The sequence below is a fragment of the Physeter macrocephalus genome, chromosome 12 (assembly GCF_002837175.3).
Source record: "Physeter macrocephalus isolate SW-GA chromosome 12, ASM283717v5, whole genome shotgun sequence".
Taxonomy (NCBI): domain Eukaryota; kingdom Metazoa; phylum Chordata; class Mammalia; order Artiodactyla; family Physeteridae; genus Physeter; species Physeter macrocephalus.
The window spans coordinates 24838240-24860835 of NC_041225.1; the positions used below are offsets into that span (position 1 = coordinate 24838240).

General features: G+C 52.6%; 1 protein-coding gene across 1 annotated transcript in view; it reads right to left on the reverse strand.

Moving 5' to 3' along the window:
- Positions 1–22596, reverse strand: part of SH3RF3 (SH3 domain containing ring finger 3) — a 215339-nt gene that overhangs the window by 26313 nt on the left and 166430 nt on the right. Inside the window, exon 11 of the mRNA XM_024116606.2 lies at positions 16591–16850. Coding sequence (XP_023972374.1) covers positions 16591–16850 — 260 coding nt within the window. The remainder of the gene's footprint in view (positions 1–16590; positions 16851–22596) is intronic.

Here is a 22596-nt window from a genome sequence, read left to right on the forward strand (position 1 = left end):
ATCCTGAACAAAATACTAGCAAACAGAATCCAGCAGCACATTAAAAAGATCATACACCATGATCAAGTGGGATTTATCCCAGGGATGCAAGGATTCTTCAATATATGCAAATCAATCAATGTGATACACCATATTAACAAATTAAGGAATAAAAACCATATGATCGTCTCAACAGATGCAGAAAAAGCTTTGGACAAAATTCAATATGATGATAAAAACTCTCCAGAAAATGGGGATAGAGGGAACCTACCTCAACATAATAACGTCCATATATGACAAACTCACAGCAAGCATCATACTCAATCGTGAAAAACTGAAAGCATTTCCACTAAGATCAGGAACAAGACAAGGATGTCCACTCTTGCCACTCTTAAAGACTTGTGCTCAGAAAACTATAAAACAATGATGAAAGAAATCAAAGATGACATAAACAGATGGAGAAATATACCATGTTCTTGGATTGGAAGAATCAACATTGTGAAAATGACTCTACTACCCAAAGCAATCTACAGATTCAGTGCAATCCCTATCAAACTACCAATGGCATTCTTCACAGAATTAGAACAAAAACTTTTACAATTCGTACGGAAACACAAAAGATCCTGAATAGCCAAAGCAATCTTGAGAAAGGAAAATGGAGTTGGAGGAATCAGGCTCCCCGACTTCAAACTATACCACAAAGGTACAGTAATCAAGACAGTATGGTAATGGCACAAAAACAGAAGTATAGATCAATGGTACAGGACAGAATGCCCAGAGATAAACCCACGCACATATGGTCACCTAATTTATGACAAAGGAGGCAAGAACATACAATGGAGAAAAGGCAGCCTCTTCAATAAGTGGTGCTGGGAACACTAGACAGCTACATGTAAAAGAATGAAATTAGAACACTCCCTAATACCATACACAAAAATCAACCCCCAGAAAACATCTGCAAATGAAACAACAAAGGATTACAGACAAAGGATTAATCTCCAAAATATACAAACAGCTCATGGAGCTCAATATCAAAAAAACAAACAATCCAATTACGAAATGGGCAGAAGACCTAGATAGAAATTTCACCAAGGAAGACATACGGATGGCCAAGAGGCACATGAAAAGATGCTCAACATCACTAATTATTGGAGAAATGCAAATCAAAACTACAATGAGGTATCACCTCACGCCGGTCAGAATGGCCATTTTCAAAAAATCCAGAAACAATAAATGCTGGAACAGGTGTGCTGAAAAGGGAACCCTCCTGCACTGTTGGTGGGAATGTAAATTGATACAACCACTATGGAAAACAGTATGGAAGTTCCTTAAAAAACTAAAAATAGAACTACCATATGACCCAGCACTCCCACTACTGGGCATATACTGTGAGAAAACTGTAATTCAAAAAGAGACATGTACCACAATGTTCACTGCAGCACTTATTTACAATAGCCAGGATGTGGAAGCAACCTAAATGTCCATCGACAGATGAATGGATAAAGAAGATGTGGCACATATATACAATGGAATATTACTCTGCCATAAAAAGGAACGAAACTGAATTATTTGTAGTGAGGTGGATGGACCTAGAGTCTGCCATACAGAGTGAAGTAAGTCAGAAAGAGAAAAACAAATACCATATGCTAACACATATATATGGAATCTCAAAAAAAAAAGGTTCTGATGAACCTAGGGGCAGGACAGGAATAAAGATGCAGACATAGAGAATGGACTTGAGGACACGGGGTGGGAGGGGGAAGCTGGGGCCAAGTGAGAGAAGCATCGACATATATACACAACCAAACGTAAAATAGAGAGCTAGTGGGAAGCAGCAGCAGAGCACAGGGAGATCAGCTCGGTGCTTTGCAATGACCTAGAGGGGTGGGGTAGGGAGGATGGGAGGGAGGCTCAAGAGGGAGGGGATATGGGGACATATGTATACATATGGCTGATTCACGTTGGTGTACAACAGAAACTAACACAGTACTGTGAAGCAATTATACTCCAATAAAGATCTATTTTAAAAAAAGACCAGTAAAATTGATAAGCTTCTAGGTAAGCAAACTAAGAAAAAAAAGAGAGAAGACACAAATTACTAATGTCAAAAATGAAAAACCCTATGGATAGAAAAAGGTAATAAAGAAATATTATGGGGCTTCCCTGGTGGCGCAGTGGTTGCGCGTCCGCCTGCCGATGCAGGGGACGCAGGTTCGCGCCCCGGTCCGGGAGGATCCCACGTGCCGCGGAGCGGCTGGGCCCGTGCGCCATGGCCGCTGGAGGCCCGCATACCACCAAAAAAAAAAAAAAAAAAAAAAAAAGAAATATTATGAATCATTTTATGCTCACAAATTTGATAAGCTAGATGAAATGGACCAATTCGTTAAAAGACACAAAGTGCCAGATCTTGCACAAGAAGAAACAGGCAATCTAAACAGGCCGCTGTCTATTAAAGAAATGGAATCAACAATTAATAACCTCCCAAAATAGCACCAGCCCAGATGGGTTTGCTGGTGAATTCCAGCAAACATTTAAGGAAGAATGATGTCCATTCTCTACAATCACTTCCAGAAGATGAAAGCAGAAGGACTATTTCCTAACTCATTCTATGAGGCCAGCATCATCCTAAAACCAAAATGAGACCAAAAAAAATCACAAGAAAACTACAGATCAATACTTCTCATGATTATAAGTGCAAAAATCCACAACAAAGTATTAGCAAATAGAATCCAACAATGTTTAAAAAGAATTATACACCACAACCAAGTGGGGTTTATCCCAGGTATGCAAGTTTGATTCACAGTTCAAAAATAAATTAACGCAACCATCACATCAACAGCCAAAGAAGAAAAATCACATGATCATATCAATAGATACAGAAAAAAAAACTGACCAAAATCCAACACCCATCATGATAAAAACTCTCAGCAAACTATGAATAGAGGGAAATTTCCTCAACGTGAAAAGGAACATTTACAGAAAACCTTAAGCTACCATATTTAGTGGTGAGAAACTAGCAGCTTTTCTGCTAAGATTAGGAACAAGGTGAGGATGTCCCTTCTCACCACTACTCTTCAACATCATACTCGAATTCCTAGCTAACACTAAATCAAGAAAAGGAAATAAAAGGTATGCAGGCTGGGAAGGAAGTAATACAACTGTCTTTGTTCACAGATGACATGATTGCCTACATAGAAAATTTCAAAGAATTCATACACACACACACACACACACACACACACACACAGGACTCCTGGAACTAATACACATTATGGCAAGTTTGCAGGATCCAAAGTTAATATAAAAATGTTAATTACTTTCCTATATACCAGCAATGAACAACTGCATTTTGAAATTGAAAACACAATATTATTTACAGTAGCACCTCCAAAAGTGAAATACTTAGATATAAATTTAACAAAATATGTAAAAGGTCTAAAAGAGGAAAGCTAGAAAATTCTGATAAATGAAATCAAAGAAGAACTACATAAATGGAGAGATAGTCCCTGTTCAGGGCTAGGAAGACTCAGTACTGTCAAGATGTCAATTCTTCCCTACCTGATACACAGATTCAACACAACCTTAACCAATATCCCAGTAAGTTATTTTGTGGATGTTTGCAAACTGATTCTAAATTTTATATGGAGAGGCAAAAGAGCCAGAATAGCCAACACAATATTGAAGGAGAAGAACAAAGTTTTAGGACATACTACCAATATCAAGATTTACTATAAAGCTACTGTAAGCACGATGAATTGTATTGGCAAAAGAAAAAGATCAATGGGACAAAACAGAGCACCCGAAAATAGACCTGTACAAATATAGTTAACTTATCTTTGCTAAAGTCGCAAAGGCAATAACACAATGGAGAAAAGATAGTCTTTTCAACAGAGGGTACAGGAACGACTGGACATCCACATACAGAAAAAAAAAAAAAAAGAAAAGCAAGAATTTAGGCACACACCTTAGACTCAAAAGGGATCACAGACTTAAATGCTTAAATGTGAAATGCAAAACTATAAGCCTCTCAGAAGGTAATGTAGGAGAAATTTTAGATGACATTGGGTATGAGGATGACTTCTGGATACAACACTAAAGGCTTTCAAACCACGAAAGAAAAACATTGATAAGCTGGACTTCATTAAAATGAAAAACTTCTGCTCTGCAAAAGACGCTGTGAAGAGAATGAGAAGACAAGCCGCAAACTGAGAGAAAATACTTGCAAAAGACAATTATAATAAAAGTATGCAAAGAACTCTTAAAACGCAACAATAAGAAAACAAACAACCTGATTAAAAAGTGGGAAAAAGATCTGAACACCTCACCAAAGAGGTATACAGAAGGTAAAGAAGCATATGAAAAGATGCCCAATATCATATATTATCGTGGAACTGCAAGCTAAAACAACAAAGAGATACCACAGCACACCTATTAGAATCATGGAAATCCAGAGCACTGATGACATCAAATGCTGGTGAGGATGTGGAGGAACAGGAACGCCCCTTCATCGCTGGCAGGAACGCAGAACAGTGCAGCCACTTCGGAAGACAGTTTTGACAGTAACAAAACTAAAGACGCTCTTAACCGTATGATTCAGCAATCACACACCTTGGTATTCACCCATGTGAGCTGAAAACTTATGTCTACACAAAAACCTGCACACAGTGTTTACATCATCTTCATTTTTAATAGCCAAAACTTGGAAACAACCAAGGATCCCTCAGTAGGTGAAAGGATAAACTGTGATCCACCCAGACAAGGAAATATTATGCTGTGCTAAAAAGAAGTGAGTTATCAAGCCATGAAAAGACATGGAGGAACCTGAAATGCATGTTACTAAATGGCAGAGGCCAATCTGAAAAGGGTCACATAGTACATGATTCCAACTCTGTGACATTCTGGAAAAGGCAAAACCATGGAGACAGTGAAAAGGATCAGTGGTTGCCAGACATTAGGGGAGGAGGGGTGAACAGACAGAGCACAGAGGATTTTTAGGGCAGGGAAATTATTCTGTGTGATACTATATTGATGAAAACACATCATTATATGTTTGCCCAAACCCCTAGAATGACCCTATGTAAACTGTGGTCTCTGGGTGCCCATGGAGGTTCACTGACTGTGACAGATGTCCCACCTGGGGGGATGCTGTGCATGGGAATAGGTGAGGGTCTATGGGAAATCTCTGCACCTTCTGCTCCAGAATCCAGAGAGGCCCGCTAGGCACTGTGTCTCATTTTTGGCCGTCTCAGTTTTGCAGCCACTTATCCTTCACCTTACAAGGGGTATCTCGACAGGCTCCACACACTGGACCCTAGAAATTTCACTGAGGGGGAAGAACCCTGAGTTTTTGTTGGATTTATTTTCTACCCTCTGACGTGCAGTTGTCTCACTGGAAGTCGGGAGTAGGCGCTCCTTCTCTCTCACTAGGTCCGACCTGCATAATCACCCATGAAATGGACCAGTGTGATAGTTTATGGAAGGGAAAGTGATCAAGATCCCTCAGAGCTAACCTATGACTGAGGGCTGGCGCGTTGACATACCCCTCAACAGAGGGGTAGGACAGCAGAGGTCTGTTGCTGACCTCGCTAGGTGAAAGCAAACCGCTGCTGGTGGGCCTCAGGGATGGGGTGGAGAAAAGAGCATTTGCCAGATCAAGAGCTGCAAGGCAGGGACCAGGAGACGTGTTCATTTGCTCAAGCAATGAAACCACGTCTGGTTCAGCAGCTGCAATTGGGGTCACCACCTGGTTAAGCTTAAGACAGGCCACTGTCGCCCTCCAAGACCCAGCTGTCTTCAGCACAGGCCAGATCGGAGGGCTAAACGGGGAGGTGGTGGGAGTCACCACCCTGCATCTTTCGAGCCCCTGGTGGTGGCACTGACCCCTGCAATCCCTCCGGGAATGCCCTACTTCTTTAGTTCACTGTTCTCCCAGGTAGAGCCAGCTCCAGGGGCTTCCACTTGGTCTTTCCCGCCGTAACAGCCCTCACTCCACCGGTCAGGGAACCAGTGTGGATCCCACCAGCTGCTGAGCACGTGTATTCCAATGACGCATCCTGCACCTGGGCCGTGCGGGGGACACAGTAAGGGTCTGCGGACCCGCTGGACCCACTGCGAGAGGGACCTGTGCTAACCCTCCACTGATCAGCTGACCCATAACGCCCTGCTCCGACTGGGGGACCACGGTGGCATTTTGGGTCTCCGGGAATTAGTGTCAGTTCAGAGTCCGTGTCCAATTATTTCCTCTTCTCCAATGTGCAGCGGCCCTGGTAAAAAGCTGCAGGTTCTTTTGGGAAAGGCAGGGAAAGATTAACAGTATAAATCGTTGGCAATGCAGTGGGGTCCTTCCTCAAGGGGACCTGGCTTCCCCTTCACTGAAGGGGTTCTGGGTCTGGAAGTCTGAGAGCCGACCGCGGCGCCGTGACTCTGTCTTTGTGACCCAGGTCAGATCTCTGCTCACTAGACCCAGGGCTCTGCTGCGGACACGGGCGGAGCCTGAATTCCATCGCCTGCTCAACTGCTTCTCTCCTGGGGCACCAGGGTCCATCACCCAACGCCGCGGGTTTCTTCTGATGGACGGTTTGACACTGCTGCCCACTGTGGGAACTGTGCCCGCCTTGTCCTTGGCAAGTAAGTGCTGCCACTTGGTCCCTGCTGCCCCAGACCCAATCACCCTGTTGCTTTCTGGTTTCCTAACTCGTGTCCAGTCATCACTGTGCGGTCTGGCCTACGCGGGGCAGCACTCACAGAGCCCTCCTCACAAATCTCTTCTCTCCGCCCTGGGTGGGTGGGCAGGTCTTACGAGATAAACCCACACGGACTCCAGCCTCCCTGTCCGCCTCTGCCATGAGCCACGGCAGCTCTGGCATTTCAGCCTAATGTGCTGTATGTCACCATGTTTCAGCCGAACAACCAACCAAACAAAGGCTTTCTAAGCCCTTTAGGTGAGTCCAGGGCAGGCCCGTAGGGTTTGGGAGCAAAGCCCTGCCAGCCTCTTCAAATAACTACTCTCCTCTTGAGAAACAGCTCTTCGCTGCTGCTGGGCCTTAGCAGAGACTGAGCGCTTGACCACGGGTCACCACGGTGCCATGCGACCAAGCTGCCCATCACGAACTGGCTGTTGCCTGACCCACAAGGCCATAAACCTGGATGTGCACAGCGGCGCTTTACCACCAGATGGAAGTGATAAATATGTGATCAGGCCCAAGCAGGCCCTGAGGGCACAAGGAAGTCACACGAAGAAGTGGCCCAAGGGCCCCGGTCCCCACCCCTGCTACACTGCCTTCTCTCCCAGCCGGAACCTAGCCTCCCGGGCAAGTTCATCCCCGGCAATCAGTTACAGAGGAAGTGAAGCCTCGGGCCGGTTTACAGCTGGTTCTGCACGGTATGCGGGCAGCCCTTGAAAGTGGACGGCTGCAGCTTGACAGTCCCTTCTGGGACGTCCCTGAAGGACGAGGTGAAGGGCAGTCCTCCCAGGGGACAGGACTTCAGGCCATGCATCTGGTTGTGCGCTTTGACCGGAAGGAGAGATGGCTGGATTGTGTGATTATACACTGAGTCACGGGGCTGCGGCCAGTGGTTTGGCTGGACCGTCAGGGACCTGGACAGAACACGGTGGAAAACTGGTGACAAGGAGGTGTGGGAAAGTGGTCTGTGGACAGAGCTCTCCGAATGGGCAGGAAATACGGAGATACATTTGTGTCCCAGGTGGACGCTCCCTCGGCAGGGAAGGGTCTCCATGACCCGTCCTGTGGACACCAGTCGGCCTCCTTCCGCAGCCAGTCCTGTCAAAGCGGCCGTGGCGGCAGGGGCGGAGATGACGTGTAGGCTCAGTATCATGGGCGTCCGTCCACTCACCAAGGCCTCCCCGGCTGTGGCCACTGCCAAGTGCCCTGTCTGCCAGCAGCGGAGACCAGCACTGAGCCCCTGACACAGCCCATCCTCCGGGGGGTCGGCCAGCTCCCCGGCGGCAGGCTGGTTTCACTGGACCGCTTCCACCACGGGAGGGGCAGCGTTTAGCTCCCACCGAAATAGCCACTCATGCCGGGTATGGAGCTGCCTTCCCCGCACGCAGCGCTTCTGCCGAAACTACCGCCTGTGCACTCAGGCGATGCCTTAACCACCTGCACGCTATCCCACACAGCACTGCTTCTGATCAAAGCACGCACGCCACAGAAAACGGAGTGTGTCAGCGGGCCCCTGCCCGTGGAATTCGCCGGTCTCACCGTGCCCCTCACGGTCCAGGAGCAGCCAGCCTGACGGAGAGGCGGAGCGGCCTTTTGAAGGTCTGGTTACAGGCCCCACGAGTCTGGATCCAGGAGACCCCACGGGGCGTTTCAGTGGCACCACGCCGCGTGCTCAAGGTCAGTGGGAAACAAAGGCTGACGGCCGTCGTTTCCCCAGCCAGGCAGGACGGCTGACGGCCCAGACCCTTCAGGAGTGGAGCCCTGAGTCACCGCCAGGTCGGAAGCACGGCAGCCGAGCTGCCTGCTGAGGGCCAAGGGGAGACGGAGCGGGCGGGGGAGAAGGTGGATACAGAGACCAGGGCTGTAGTCGGCAGGACGGTGTCCTCCTCCTCCTGTGAGGAACATGCTGTGCGTGTACGTGCACCCGTAAGATAGCCCTGTTTCTTCACTCTCCCATCCCTCGTGATGGAGCAGCAGCGGTGCCGACTTCACCGCGCAGTGTTTCAGCCTCAGGACACGGAGGAGAAGCGCGAGCGTCACGGAGGACTTGGCGGGCTCCCTGGGGAGGGTCGCGCGTTTCAGTGGCTCACAGCACAGCGCTCTCACGCACGTCAGCAGAAGCGAGCTCCCCCGCTGCCTTTATGTGCAGACGAGGCGGGGTCGCGGAGCTGGGCCCGGGGGCCCAGCCGACGAGGGTGGACCGCGACGGCCAGGCTGTGCGGGCAGCGGTCAACCGCTCGTCTGGATGCTGTGCGGAGGGCACGTCGCAGACGTGATTCACTCCCGCCACCAGGGGCTTTAGGGAAGGGGGCGCCGTGGAGCGTGCGCCTCGACGGTGTGGGTGGCCGGTGCCAGCGGCCGAGGGCCTGGAGGGCAAGCGAGGTTTCCTAGGGAAGACCTTCTGCCTTGAGACGGCGTGTCAACTCCAGCCTGCGGCCCAGCCTGTCGGCCCCAAGGTCTCAGCTTCCAGCCTCACCGATGGGTGTGAGAGCCAGGCCCTCAGATGAGTATTTCCACCTACATCCCTCTCTCCTATAGGCTCTGCTTCTCTGCAGAACTCTGACTGAACAAACCAATAATTAATTTTTTAGTAGTTAGCAGAAGACGTTATCCCCATCTTAGTATTAAACAAGCTGAAATCTTTGGGATTTGTTTAAGGTGATAAAAAGTGAGGACGTGAGGACTTCCCTGGTGGTGCAGTGGTTAAGAATCCGCCTGCCAGTGCAGGGGACACGGGTTCGAGCCCTGGTCCGGGAGGATCCCACATGCCGCGGAGCAACTCAGCCCGTGCGCCACAACTACTGAGCCTGCGCTCTAGAGCTGACTCCATCTGCATGAGAGACTGGAAAAAAATCTCCCACGTCTTTATGAGGACACAGTGATCACGGAAGGCGGCACCAGTGGTGGAATTCCGCACAAGAGAATCCAACCTGAGGTGGGATCACCCGTGGCCACTCGGACACACCGGACGTCCACCTTACACACCACCAGCGAGCTCTTGTGGCTGCCCTGGGTGTCCAGGTGTGAAATCCGCCCCCATCCTGATTAGTTACAGTAACTTCTGCCCTCTGGGGAGAGCTACAGAATGGCTATTACAGGTGATTCACAAATTCTTTTCCATCTCTAGAGTCTACTGCTATTTTAAAAATGAATTTTGGTTTATTGTTTTGCAGCAGAAACCCAACTTCTGACTGGAAGAGTCTTCTTGGGCGTCATCCATCCTTCATGCTAAATGTCAGGTGTGAAACTTACAACTTAAAAAAAACCCTTTCTACCCGTGTTTCTTGGTGGACAAAGGAAATGGAGCCTCCGGTGAGGAGATGAACATGTACCATTTCACAAACAGAACGCCAACTAACCTGGCTTCATCTCGAGTAGCCTACGTGTCTCGATTTGGCAACATCAAGTGGCCTTTTTCTGAAACTGCAAAACCAAATCCCCTTTTAACTTTTCCTTAGAAGCCTCGGGGACACACATTTTACATCTGTATCCGTCCCACAATTCTTACGGGATCTGGCCTTCAGTGAACTATCAAATTCCTAAGAATGATCTCTAATAGTTTTGTCCAAATACCTACGCTAAGCACGGATGAGATCAACTCCCTTCCCCCCTCCACACCCTAGGGTGGGAGACGCCATCGTGCCATCCTGCTGACGGGGAAAGCGCGGCAGAGGAGCTCGCCCGAGCCCTCACGGCGGGCTGCCTCGCCCCAGCCTCGCCTCCATACTCACTCATGCCTCTGTGCCTTCTTTCTCCAAATTCAGGTTTCACTTGTTATGTAGTAGTTTTGGCTCCTGCTTCCTCCCCCATCCCCCGCGGTACCCTGAACACCTGGGCACCCAGCCGGAGAAGCTGCCCAACAGGGCAGAGGAGAGGGTGTGGGCCCTCACTGGCCAACAGGGCTTGGCTTTACTCCCAGTGGTTACTAGCTGCCTGACCTTGGACCCTCATGTGCACACCTGTGCCCTGAAAGGCTCACCGGCACCGCACCAAGCTGAGACACAGAAGTAGCTGGATTGAGTCTCAGCCCGGGACAAGGGCCAGGGCCAGTAAAAGGAGAACTGGGGTGGCCAGGCCTTCCTGCGAGAGAGCAAAGGAGAAGGTCCCAGGCTGCCTCTGAGCTCTCTGCTGACCCGGGAGGCCCCGTCCTGTCCCACTCAGGGCCTGTGCCCCTGCCACAGGGAGGGACGCTCCAGTGGCATATCCCCTCCCAAAATAAGCTGCCTGTGAAACCTCTGGTGTCGCTGTTTTGACAGCTGGGATTCGTGCTTTCAGGATGGGCTCATTTTCTGCCTGAAGATGACTCATCCACCACACGCCAGCTCTCCTCCTCCCACAGAGGGCAGTCCAGCCACAGGGCGTCGGGGGAAGGCCTGAAGTCGCCGGGCTCCGGCGGCCCAGGGCATTCAGCAAAGGGCCCTCCGCCCTGCCCGGGCGCCAACCCCAGCGCCGGTGCAGGCTGCCCAGCACGCGTGTCCCCGGGAGGACGCAGGCTTCCACCGATCACAGCTGACCCGATGACCGCCAGACTTCTCAGCGACTCATTCACGAAGCGGACGGGGTTCCCAAAGGCCTTGAGAACGTGCCACCTGGGCCGTGGGCTCAGCGGAGCTTCACCCATAGTCGGATTCCGCTGCAGCCACACCTGAGGCGAGCACTGATCGCGGGGCTCCCCATGTTTGGGCCTGTCCTCCCCCAGGAGATCAGCGTGAGGACGGGGCCTGCAGTGGACTCCAGTCCTGGTGCGGTCAGGTCCAGCCCACTCCCCCGTGGGTTTAAGGTCTGCACGACACCTCCCCACCCCCGCCGGTGATGGCGCGGGAAGGCACTGCCTGTCTCACAGCTGGAAACACGCTGGCAGCGACTGATACGCTGGTTACAGAGCGAAGGCAGCCCCCTCCCAGTCCACATGATAGAAACAGCTCGGGCAACGGCTAGCTTAGTGCAGTGAGGCTCAGTGGGGGCAACAAATTCACAAACCAGTGGTTCTTCGCTTTAGGAAAAGCTGCCTGGTTGTTCTAAGAGCTTCATCTTCACGATTTCTTCAGATTGTACACTCCTGAGTTTTCACTAAATGTATCATTGTAACCCTCCTATCGTATACACACACACTTTTAATCGGGGGGTGTGTTTAAGAAAGGACCGTTCCCCTGCACACCCATCTCCACGAGGTCCCGACGGCAGGCAGGCCCGCCTGCTACTGTCCTGGCTGCCAGCCCAAACCCATCCGCCAGAGACTTAGCCACAAAGGCCACACCTTGTGAGTGGGCTCGGTTGAGCGGTTCACGATTGCGGGGCCCCCACAGCTGCACTCGAGTCGTGCGGAAGCAGGAGGCAGACACCCCAGCTCACAGTCCCCTTTCCTGGGCTGGCCTCAGGGTCTCCCGCCAGCAGTTACCCTGGACTTCTCACCCCTCAACTCCTGGACGAGCCAAAAACACCAGAGGTCACGGCCTCACGGGGATGGGGAGGCCACCAAAGTCAGCGCCCTGGATCCCAGACGGCACTGAGACCGGAGTTAGGCTGGCTCCACTGCCAGTGCTCTGTGACCCCAGGCAAGTGCCAGCACCTCTGGGCCTCAGGAGGATCACCAAAAATGAACATTTTAATGCAAACATCTTTAGAGGCTCTTTCCAGTTCCAATACGCTATTACTTTGTGAAACGGAAACTCGCTCATCCATCAGCAGAAAGTTCACTTTCCTCTGGCCCATAAAGTAAAGAATTTCCCACAAGTCGCACGAGTGAAACTCTCCCGGCAGCAGTTTTTCTGACACTCGTCAGTCAACAAATGTCCTGGAGGGTGCTGAGTGCATAGCCTTCTATGCACTCAGCACCCTCCAGGATCTGCCAGTCAGAGCCCTGAGACTACCTGAAATAAGTTTTAAACCAGGACTGAGCACAAAACAACAGACACCCCCAAATACGCAGACCCCTCCTGTGTGCTGGACCTGCCGACCTCCTGCTGCGTGTCCTACTCTGTCTAAAAGCACGCTGGTCCAAACCCACTAAGCTGGTTTCACAACGCTTGATGGGTTGTTTCAAACTTGGGGCCACAAGGAAGACCCTCAGCACGCTGGTGCCACGGAGAGCACTGCCAGAGTCATGCTCCAGCAGGAGGTCAGCGGGAAGGTGAGGACGCAGGGGCGGAGGGTGCGGTGGGGGTCCTTGGTCAGGCCCGGCCCCACCGTGCCCCCGCCGGGCAGCCGCGCTGACTTGAGCCGCCTGCCGCTCCCCAGTGGCTCTTGGGCTCCCCACCTTCAGGCCACCTCCTCTGGCCTTTGCTCGGGCTACAGCTCCCAGGAGCCCTCCCAGTCCCAAGGCGCCCCTGCTCCCCGTCCTCAGGCCTGTCTACCAGTCCACGTCCCTGTCCTGGACTCCGCCTGCCCCCTCGCCGTCGGCCCAGCGCCCAGTGAGCGCTCTGCCTGGCCCGGCGCCTGCCGTGTGACAAACAGACAAGCGAGTGGGGAGTGACGTCCAGCTGGCCGGCCAGGAGGGCTCTATCGCCAGATGCTCTCGGCTGCAGGGTGACCGCGAGCTGCTTCCACCTTCCTGGGGGCCCAGGACTCCCCTTTCTGATGACTTTCCCTGGAGTCACCCCGAGGGATAAGGATCCCCGCCACCTGGTGCTAATGTGCTCATAAAACCTCAAAGACAGGAAACAGCCGCTGAGGGACATGAGAGGTGAAATCTCGTAGTTGTTTCAAGCACAGAATAGATTTTCTAAGTGCAGAAGGGTTAAGTGAAATCCTACAGAGCACCTTCTTAAAAAAAGGCTTCCAAGATTTGGTTCCTACTCTGCGATTTCTGGGTGCCACAAAGATGACGCCAAAAGTAGGATCCCTCCTTCAGAAGCACTAGATCCAAGTCCTTCAACGGGAACATATGACTCCCACCTGCTGCACTTTCCCAAGACGAAACCTCCCTGTCTCCACTCGCGGGGCCTTCCCCACGCCCTGGGGCCTCTACTCTTTCCACCCCTGGGGGCTGGGGGATCCCACACTCAACGGCTGCCCCAGGGTCTGCTTCAGACTGGCAGCTTCGAAGTACATGTACTTCCAGGTCTCCTCGGAAGCACCGGCCCCTCCCATCCAGGGCCACCCCAGGCAGACCCATCCCCAAGCAGAACAGATGCCTGGTCGGGCCCAGGGACCCAGGTTCTGGGAGAGTCTGCGGTGCTGGATAAGAACCAGCCCACCCAGGCCCCCCCGGCTCCACACTCCGCCCTGCATTCCCAGTCCTCATCCCTGTGGGCTGCAGGGCCATGGCCACGCGCTCACTGCAGCCCCTGGAGCTGCTCTGTGCCGGCGGCCTGGCCGCAGGGCAGGCCCTGCAGGGAGCGGGTGCGAGCAGGCGGAGGGGGGCGGCGCTGGAAGAGCGCTGGGAGAGCGGCTGGGGGGCGCACACGCTGGCTCAGGGCCCTCCTGCCAGCACGTGAGTCTCTCTGACCCCCACCCCCCGGGGCCGAGCAGGGCCCACGTGCAGGGCCCGCCTGGGGCAGGGCTGACAGGCCCGAGCCCCAGGGGCACGGCTAGCGACGGCCGCCTGCCAGGGACCCCCAGCAGCACCTCCACACGCGGGGCCGCTGCACTCGGAGGGCCGGATGGAATTTCAGCGGAGCTTGGCACTGGGAACGCGGGCGCTGAGGTTCGGGTCTCTGCGGACAGTGCAGGTGGAGCTCGCTGCCTTTCCCTGAGGAAAATTCAGTGACAGAAACAGCCTGGAGAATACCGCCATTACCTTAAAAAAGCCTTTTGCCGTAACTAAACACGTGTGCATCTACGATGGGCTCACCCAGGGACAGACGGGAAGCAGCCCGCCGCGCTCTCAGTGGGTGAGATCTGCGGCTCTGGTCTCGGGGGCAGGGTCAGCCCAGGGCCCCGCGGGCAGCCCCTGGCGCCCAGCTCGCCCCGGCTCCCCTCCGACGGCCAGTGCCAGCCCTGCCGCCAGAAACGGCAGCTGCGGCGCTTTGCACTTCACTCGAAATTGGGAAAAATTCAACTGGGGGTGCAGGAGGGAAAACACCTGCAGGTGCCTTTTCAGACCAGTGCTGCTTCTCGCTGCGTCCGAGTGGTGAGAAAAGCAAGCCACACAGATGACGTGCTTGTCTCCTGGCTTTGACGCTGCTGGTCACGGCTGCACCTGCGGACACCTGCCCACTTCCTGCCACCAGATCCACGTCACCTCTGCCGAGAGCGCAGCGGGAACCCCACACCCCCAGCTCGGCTGGCACGGGCTGCTGCCTGGCCGACCCGGAGCCTCCTGAGCTGAGGGGACGTGGCCGTTGCTCGTTAGGCGGGAGCTGCTGGCAGAGCGTGGGCCTCGAGCAAAGCCAAGTGCCTCTAAGAGCGGAGCCAGCGACCACGGAGGAGGGTGGAGGGGTATCACTCCCCACAAGGCCCCCAAACACCCGACCCTGCTCAGGCAGCAGCCCCGTCTCTTTCACAAACTAGAAGGGGGGGACTTGCGGCCAAGAACCAGAATCAGTCACGGAGCTACCACGGCTCTTCCCTTTCTGAGTCAGAGGTCCCAGGGGGCTTGTCTTCCAGGAAGGTCGTCCAAGTGAGAGGGTGGGACCACCCGCCGGACCACCCGCCCCCCTGGGGAGACCCGGCTGCGTCTCCTGCGCAGGCAGCGAGGTGGAAGGAGTGGACCACGACGGGGGATCTTCAAGCAGACGTGCACGCCAAACACAGAGCAAGGGGTCCCTTCATGCCCAGGCAACGGCCGGCCTCAGGAGGAGGCGGCCGCCACGGCCGAGACGGAGGCCTCTCCCTCTCCAGGGAGCGTGAGGTGCCTGGGCCCCGAGAGCACGGGGTGGTGAGGGGTGGGTGTGCCTCTGGGGTCCCAGGCAGACAGCCTGAGCCATCTGGGTTGGGTACCGTCCCAAGGGAGAGGGCCTCTCCAGGCTGCCGTCTAGGTGGAGGGGCACACTCTAATCAAAGGCTGGCTTTACAGTGAAAGGTCTGAAAACATCCACAGACCGCGGCAAAGCCGAGAGAGAGTGAGAACAAGCTGCTCCGAGAGCAAGGCCAATAAAGGGAGCGGCCCCCGCCGGAGACCCAGCCCACTCTCCAGCACAGCCCGGGCGGCGCGGAGGCCTGACCACCCGACACGCCTCATCGGCTTTGAGTGTGAAAAAGGTAAAACAGCTCATCAGCAATTTTTTATACAGATCACACGTTGAAATGACAGTGTTTCTGGATATTGGGTCTAACAGATTATACCATTAAAATGAATTTCATGTTTTACCTTATTTTTAAATTGTTTTAACTTTCAAAAATGTGACTTATTGGAAGAGCGTACGTTACATAGGCTTGAATTATGGTTTCATCGGACAGCACGGACTTCGAAATCTGGACTCTTGTGGTGGCTCACCTGATGTCTAGCTGGTGGCAACTGAGGCAAGCTCCCTGGACTCGGGTTTCTTTCTGAAATCAGCCCAACTTCCTTACTGTTAAAGAAGAGCTGAAATGCCGTCCACACCCACGAGGAGGCTGGCCTCCTCCTCTGGCTGCTGCCCCGTGGCTGAGCGGGTTGCGCACGGCGCGAGGACGGCACATTGAGGGAGAAGGCCCTGCTCACGCAGCCCGTGAGTAGATCCGTGGATTTGTTCTTAGAGATCCTGGCACTTGGCAGAAGGTGTCTGATCCCAGCAAAGGGAGCCGTTTACGATGACTTTGCAACAGGAGGAACGAAGCATCTCGAGGGAGCACGTTTTCTCACGTGTGAGAAAACCAGCTGGGCTCCGGTCAGCCCTCCCTGAACCTGCGGCCACCGGCGCGCCACCGCTTTGCTGGCTTGGCCTCCCTCTGTGTCACGCGCCTGGCGCCCGCACGCGAGCCTTAGTTTACAAAACGGGATTGGCGTCTGATGCCCGAGAGGAACAACGACCAGCCAGGCCCGGGCCGCCCCGGGTGGGCCACTTACCCGTTCGCTCCTCCTCTCGTCGGGTCTCCCTCCTGCACCGGTGGGGCTGGCTGCCGGCCGGCCGCCGGCAGGGCCCGCTCCGGCCTCCCCGTGGAGGTGGACGGCGCTGACGTTGGGAGGAGTGACGGCCGAGGCTGCCGACGTGAGCGGGATGGCTGGCCGGGGGCCGTGCTGCGGGGACCCGACGGCGGGCAGGCTCTGAGCACGCAGGGGCGACACCGCGGCGGTGGGCCGGCCCTGCACCTGGGCCGGGTGGGCAGCTGGGAGAGAGGGGCGGAGAGAGCAGCGGGAGGTGAGTCTGCAGCCGGCCGCGTGGGGCCACGGCCCGCCCTCCCGCCCGCACCTCTGCTGGGTCTCCAGCCCCGGCCGCAGCCGCAGGCGGGGCAAGGAGGCCTCTGGGCAGCCGGCCGCCCCGCCGCCCCAGGAGCCGGAGGCGGCCGCTGAGGCTGCCGCAGACGAGGCCCTGCCCAGTTTCTCCCGTCTTTGAACTGGTGTTCTCTGCTGTAAGGAACCAGTACGCTCGGGAGGGTTTCAGAACCACCCTGTTCGGCCCTTCGTAGACCTGAGCCCGTGCAGGAGCCCGGAAGAGGCCCGGGGAGGCCCTGGGCTGCCGGGCTCCGCCGCGCGTGAGAGGACCTCTGTGGACGGCGCGGCCCCGGTCGGCCTCCACCCGGGAGTGGAGAGGCCCAGCCCTCGGCCGCCACGGCCGCTGCCCCCGCCGGCCGAGCGGGGGCGGCCGTGTGAGGATCCACGGACCGATGGCTCACCGTCCGTCTCCCCGCGCCAGCGTAAGCTCCACGGGTGGGACTTCCGTGTCTAATTCACTAACGTGTTCCAAACAGCTGGAACAGTGCCGGGCACGTAGTAGGTGCTTAATAAAATTCGTTCGGAATGAACGAGTCTTTGAGAAAGGAGAACCCTGGCTAAAACATCTCTACAGATTTCCCAGAACGGAACGGCTGGAGAAGAAAACAACACTCCACGAGAGAGAGGCATGGCTCACAACACAGACTGGTGGCAGGGTCGGAATCCACGGGCCTTCGGTACAATTCACCCTCAACCTCACGTGCCCGGAGGGACCCAGACACACATTGCCGACCCGCCGCCCTGCTGGGCCCGCTGGTCAGCGACGTCAAAGCAGACGTGGGCTGTTTTCAGTAGCTCTGGAGCCCCGCCCCCAGATCCTGCTACCCCGCGCGGGTCCGCTCTGCCTCCCAGGACCAAGGTCCAGCGGTGCTTTAAAGAGAGCAGGTGAATGAGTAAATGACCTACCTTATCGTCCACTCTGTCCCTTCCCTACTCGCAGGCTATCACTTCCCACGTCATGGATGGAACGGATGCTGGAGACTCGCCCAGCGTCAGGGCAACCTCTGTCCAGACCCAGCCCCTCAGCCTCCAGGGTGCGGGGTCCCACGGCGCGACCCTTCACCCTCACTGACACCTCCCGCACCCCGTCTCTCCTGTCCTCGGCTCCGCCCCTCCTATAACTGACCACCCAGCCCGAGGCCCTCCTCCCATACCCCCTCCTCTCTACCGGCACCTCCTTTCCTGCTGCCTTGACCCCTAGGTGCTCGGAACAGTGTCCACATGGCCCTTCCTTCCTTTTCACTCGACTCTCTGATGGGCCTGTGTTTGGTGTCTGCTCGTCCTCTGAGGCTTGACGGTTACGGCGAGTTCGGGTTTGCGTTTGTGGCTGTGATTCCGACTCACACGAGGGCCCGTCTTCCGTGTGGGGGACCCCGCCGTGATCATCCTCGAGGATTCTCTCTCCTGGCCTCTGCTCTCTGCTTCTGAGTCGTGTTAGAAGTCATCTGGAGCGCGGCGTCCACCCCGTGTGTACTTTCTTCCTGTTTCGCCGCTGTTCCATCTCTGGACAAGCTCCTCTGCGGGGCTTCCAGTGTGGCCAAGCCCATCTCAGCTGTGTCCAGTCCAGAGCGTGTGTCACCCACAGAGATTCTGTATTTAAATATATGCTTCCTTTCCAAAGTTTCAAGTTGCTTCTGTCCTATCCAGTGGTTTCTGATTCACATCCATCTACCTGCTGTTTTACTTTTCTTCTTCATCATACTATTTTTTCTTCCTTTTGGTGGGATGGACATTATTCCTTCTTTTTCCTCTTGGAGGAGCTGAAATGTGCCGATTTCAAAGCCCTCTTTGGTTCTCCTGCCCGTTCGTCAGGCTGCTGGCTTCTGTGATGCAGGACTTTCCCACCGACTGAGTGCAGGCTCTCCCTGGGCATGAGTGTCTCACTGCCCTGCTTCCTCTCTTTTAACCCCTCCTGCAGTTTTGTTGCTGCTTCTGCCTGGCCTCTGGGACCTCCCCTCAGAACCAGGTGTAATCGGGTGGCTTGAGTCTGGTCCTGCAGGAAAGGTGCAGATCTAGCCCTCCGGCCAGAGCCAGACTCGGCTCCAAGTCCAGGCGGGGCTCCATTCCCTCCCTCATCCCAGGCAGGGGCTCAGTACTGACCACTCCCAGGAGGGGGCTCAGCCCTTAGACCAGTGCACCTGGCTCGGATCCCTGACGCCCTCCAGGGGCTGCCTGTCGGTGTTCTCCTACAGGAGGGGAAAGCCAGCCACCACCACCTGCTTCATCCCGGAACCCAGGAGGCCAGCATATCAACTCTCTTGCGTTCCATTTGTTTACATCCAGAGTATCAAAAACCAACCGACCTCTCCGTGTTCAGAGCAGAGGGGGGTGGGATTTCCACATGAATCACTCTTTCAGGCTTCCAGGAGTCCTCGACTCACTTCTGTCTCCTGAAATACGGTCTCTCGCCCCATCATTCCATCACATGTATCTGGACAAGATCAATTATGACTCCCCTGTCACCAAACTTAATGGACATTTTTCTGTTTTCATATAAAGTATCTACTGATCTAGCCATTTGTCTTCACACCAATATCACACTGATTACTGTGGCTTTTTAATATGTCTTGAAATCAGTGTTAGCTTTCCAACTTTTTCTTTTCAAGGCTGTTTTGACTATTCTAGGTCCTCTGCATGCCTGTATGAATCTGGGAACCAGATTGTCAATTTCTACCAAAAAGTTGGGTGAGATCTTGACTGGTATTCCATTGAAGCTATAGGTCAGTTTTTGGCACGTGAACACCGTAACAATGCTGTTTTCTCACTCATGTAAGACTTCTTTCTTTAATTTGCAATATTTTGGAGTGTTCATCGTGCTGGTCTTACTCATCTTTTGTCAGATTTATTCCTAAGTAATTTATATTTTTGATGCTATTAAAATTGGTAGCATTTTTTTAAATGTCAATTTCCAATTATTCATTGCTGGTGTAGAGAAACAAAACTGACTTTTGTATATTGATTTTGTAACCTGTAACCTTGCTGAAACTAATTCATTGTCTCTAAAAAAATCTTTGTCTGTGTCTGAGTGTGTGTGACTGTGGATTCCTTAAGGTTCTCTATGTACAAGATCACGTCATCTGCAAACACAGATGGTCTTACTCTTTCCTTTCCCATCTCCACACCTCTTCTTCCTCTGCCTCGACTAACTGCTCTGGCTAGAACTTAACAGCACAATGTTGAATAGAACTGGTAAGAATGGACATCCCTACCTTGACCCTGATCCTGGGGAGAACGCTCAGTTTTGTTCTGTTTTTTAAATTAATTTTATTTATTTTTGGCTGTGTTGGGTCTTCGTTGCTGCACCCGGGCTTCCTCTGGTTGCGGCGAGCGGTGGCTTCTCTTGTTGCAGAGCGCAGGCTCTAGGTGCGCAGGCTTCAGTAGTTGTGGCGCATGGGCTTAGCTGCTCTGCGGCAGCATGTGGGATCTTCCCAGACCAGGGCTCAAACCGGTGTCCCCTGCATTGGCAGGTGGATTCTTAATCACTGTGCCACCAGGGAAGTCCCAGCTTTTAGTTTCTCACCATTAAGTCTGAGGTTAGCTGTGGGTTTTCACAGCTGATATCCTTTATCAGGCTGAGCAGCTCACTTCTCTTTTCTCATCTTCTGAGTGTTGTAGTGTGCAGACGTGCACAGCGCAGCACAAAACTTGAGTCATTTGATGCATGTCTTTGTTCTGAATCCCACTCTGTCTAATTTATGTTGGATTTTGTCAAAAATTTTTTCCACATCTAGTGAAATCATATTATGTTCATTTTTGAGTTTGTTAATACACTGAATTGTATTGACTGTCAAACATTAATCAAATCTTAAGTTCCTGGGATAAACTCTACTTGATCATGATGTATTATCCTTTTTACTTATCGCTGTATTTGACTTGCTAAAATTTTGCTGAGAATTTTTACACCTATGTTTTGAGTGATATTGGTCTGTAGTTTTACTTTTTAATGTCTTTGCCTGGTTTTGTAATGAGGGTACTGCTGGCTTCATAGAAAGAGTTAGGAAGCATTCTCTCTTCTTTTCAATTTTCTGGAAGAGTTTCCGTAGAATTGTTATAATTCCTTCCTTAACCAATAGGTATAATTCATCAATGAAGCCACTTAGGCCTGGAGTTTTCTTTGTGAAAGGTTTTAAACTAATTCAATTTCTTTAATAAATAGAGGTCTATCCAGGTTTTTTAGTTCACCTTAAGTTATCAGTTTGTGTCTTTTAAGAAATATATCCATTTTGTCTAATTTGTTAAGTTTATTGGCATAAAGTTTTTAAAAATAATAATCCCTTATCGTTCTGTAGAATCTGAAGTGATGTCAGTTTTATTATCCATGGTATTGATAATTTGTGTATCTCTCTTTATTCTTTTCTTTTTTTAAAAAATAAATTTATTTATTTTTGGCTGTGTTGGGTCTTCGTTTCTGTGCGAGGGCTTTCTCTATTTGCGGCAAGCGGGGGCCACTCTTCATCGCGGCCTCTCTCGTTGCGGAGCACAGGTTCCAGACGCGCAGGCTCAGTAGTTGTGGCTCACGGGCCCAGTTGCCCCGTGGCATGTGGGATCTTCCCAGACCAGGGCTCGAACCCGTGTCCCCTTCATTGGCGGGCAGATTCTCAACCGCTGCGCCACCAGGGAAGCCCTCTCTTTATTCTTTATCCATCTGTCTAGAGGTTTATCAATTCTGAATCAATATGGATCCTGACTCCGTCACCTGTTAGTCAGGCAGCCTCAGGCAAGTCACTTAATACTTCTGAATCTCATTTTCTCTTTTGTAAATGAAAGAAAATAGAATCTACCCTGATGGGTTGTTTTTAGTATTTAAGATTGTACTCTGGGGCTTCCCTGGTGGCGCAGCGCTTGAGAGTCCGCCTGCCGATGCAGGGGACGCGGGTTCGCGCCCCGGTCCGGGAGGATCCCACGTGCCGCGGAGCGGCTGGGCCCGTGAGCCGCGGCCGCTGGGCCTGCGCGTCCGGAGCCTGTGCTCCGCAGCGGGAGGGGCCACCGCGGTGAGAGGCCCGTAGTCTGTGTGAGACGCACACATCTCACTCAGGGGCAACAGCTCAGTATTCACTGATTCAGTGCTCGTGGAAACCTTACAGAACACCATAAAACCAGAGAGCCTGCGAATAATGGGATCCACTGTGTGTCCTTCTAATTTTAACGGATTTATGGTTTTATATTTAAAGTATTAAAATCTGTTTTCTGTTCACAGCATATGGTTGGATCTTGTCTTTTTTTTTTTTTTCGTAACAATCTATGAATTCTACTTGAGGCTATTCAGATGATTTGTATTTAATGTGATTATTTATATGATTAGGTATAAACCTACATTTTACTACACGTTTTCTATCTGACCCATGTACTTTGCTCCCGTTCCCCTCTCTTTACACCTTCTCTTGGATTAATGGAAGTGTCTGTGACTCTATTTTATCGCCTCTGTTAGCCTGTTTGCTGAAACTCTGCTTTGACGTTTAGCGGTTGCCTGCGTCTCTAGTTTATGGTCACCTACCTACACGTCCTCACACAGGACACAGATAGACTCAAGACTCCCGACCATGTGCATGGTGCTTCGGGGCCTCTCCTCCCACCCTCTGTGCATCTGCCATCACACACTTTACTTTTATATACATTTTTAATCCCAAACTGCACTAGTTC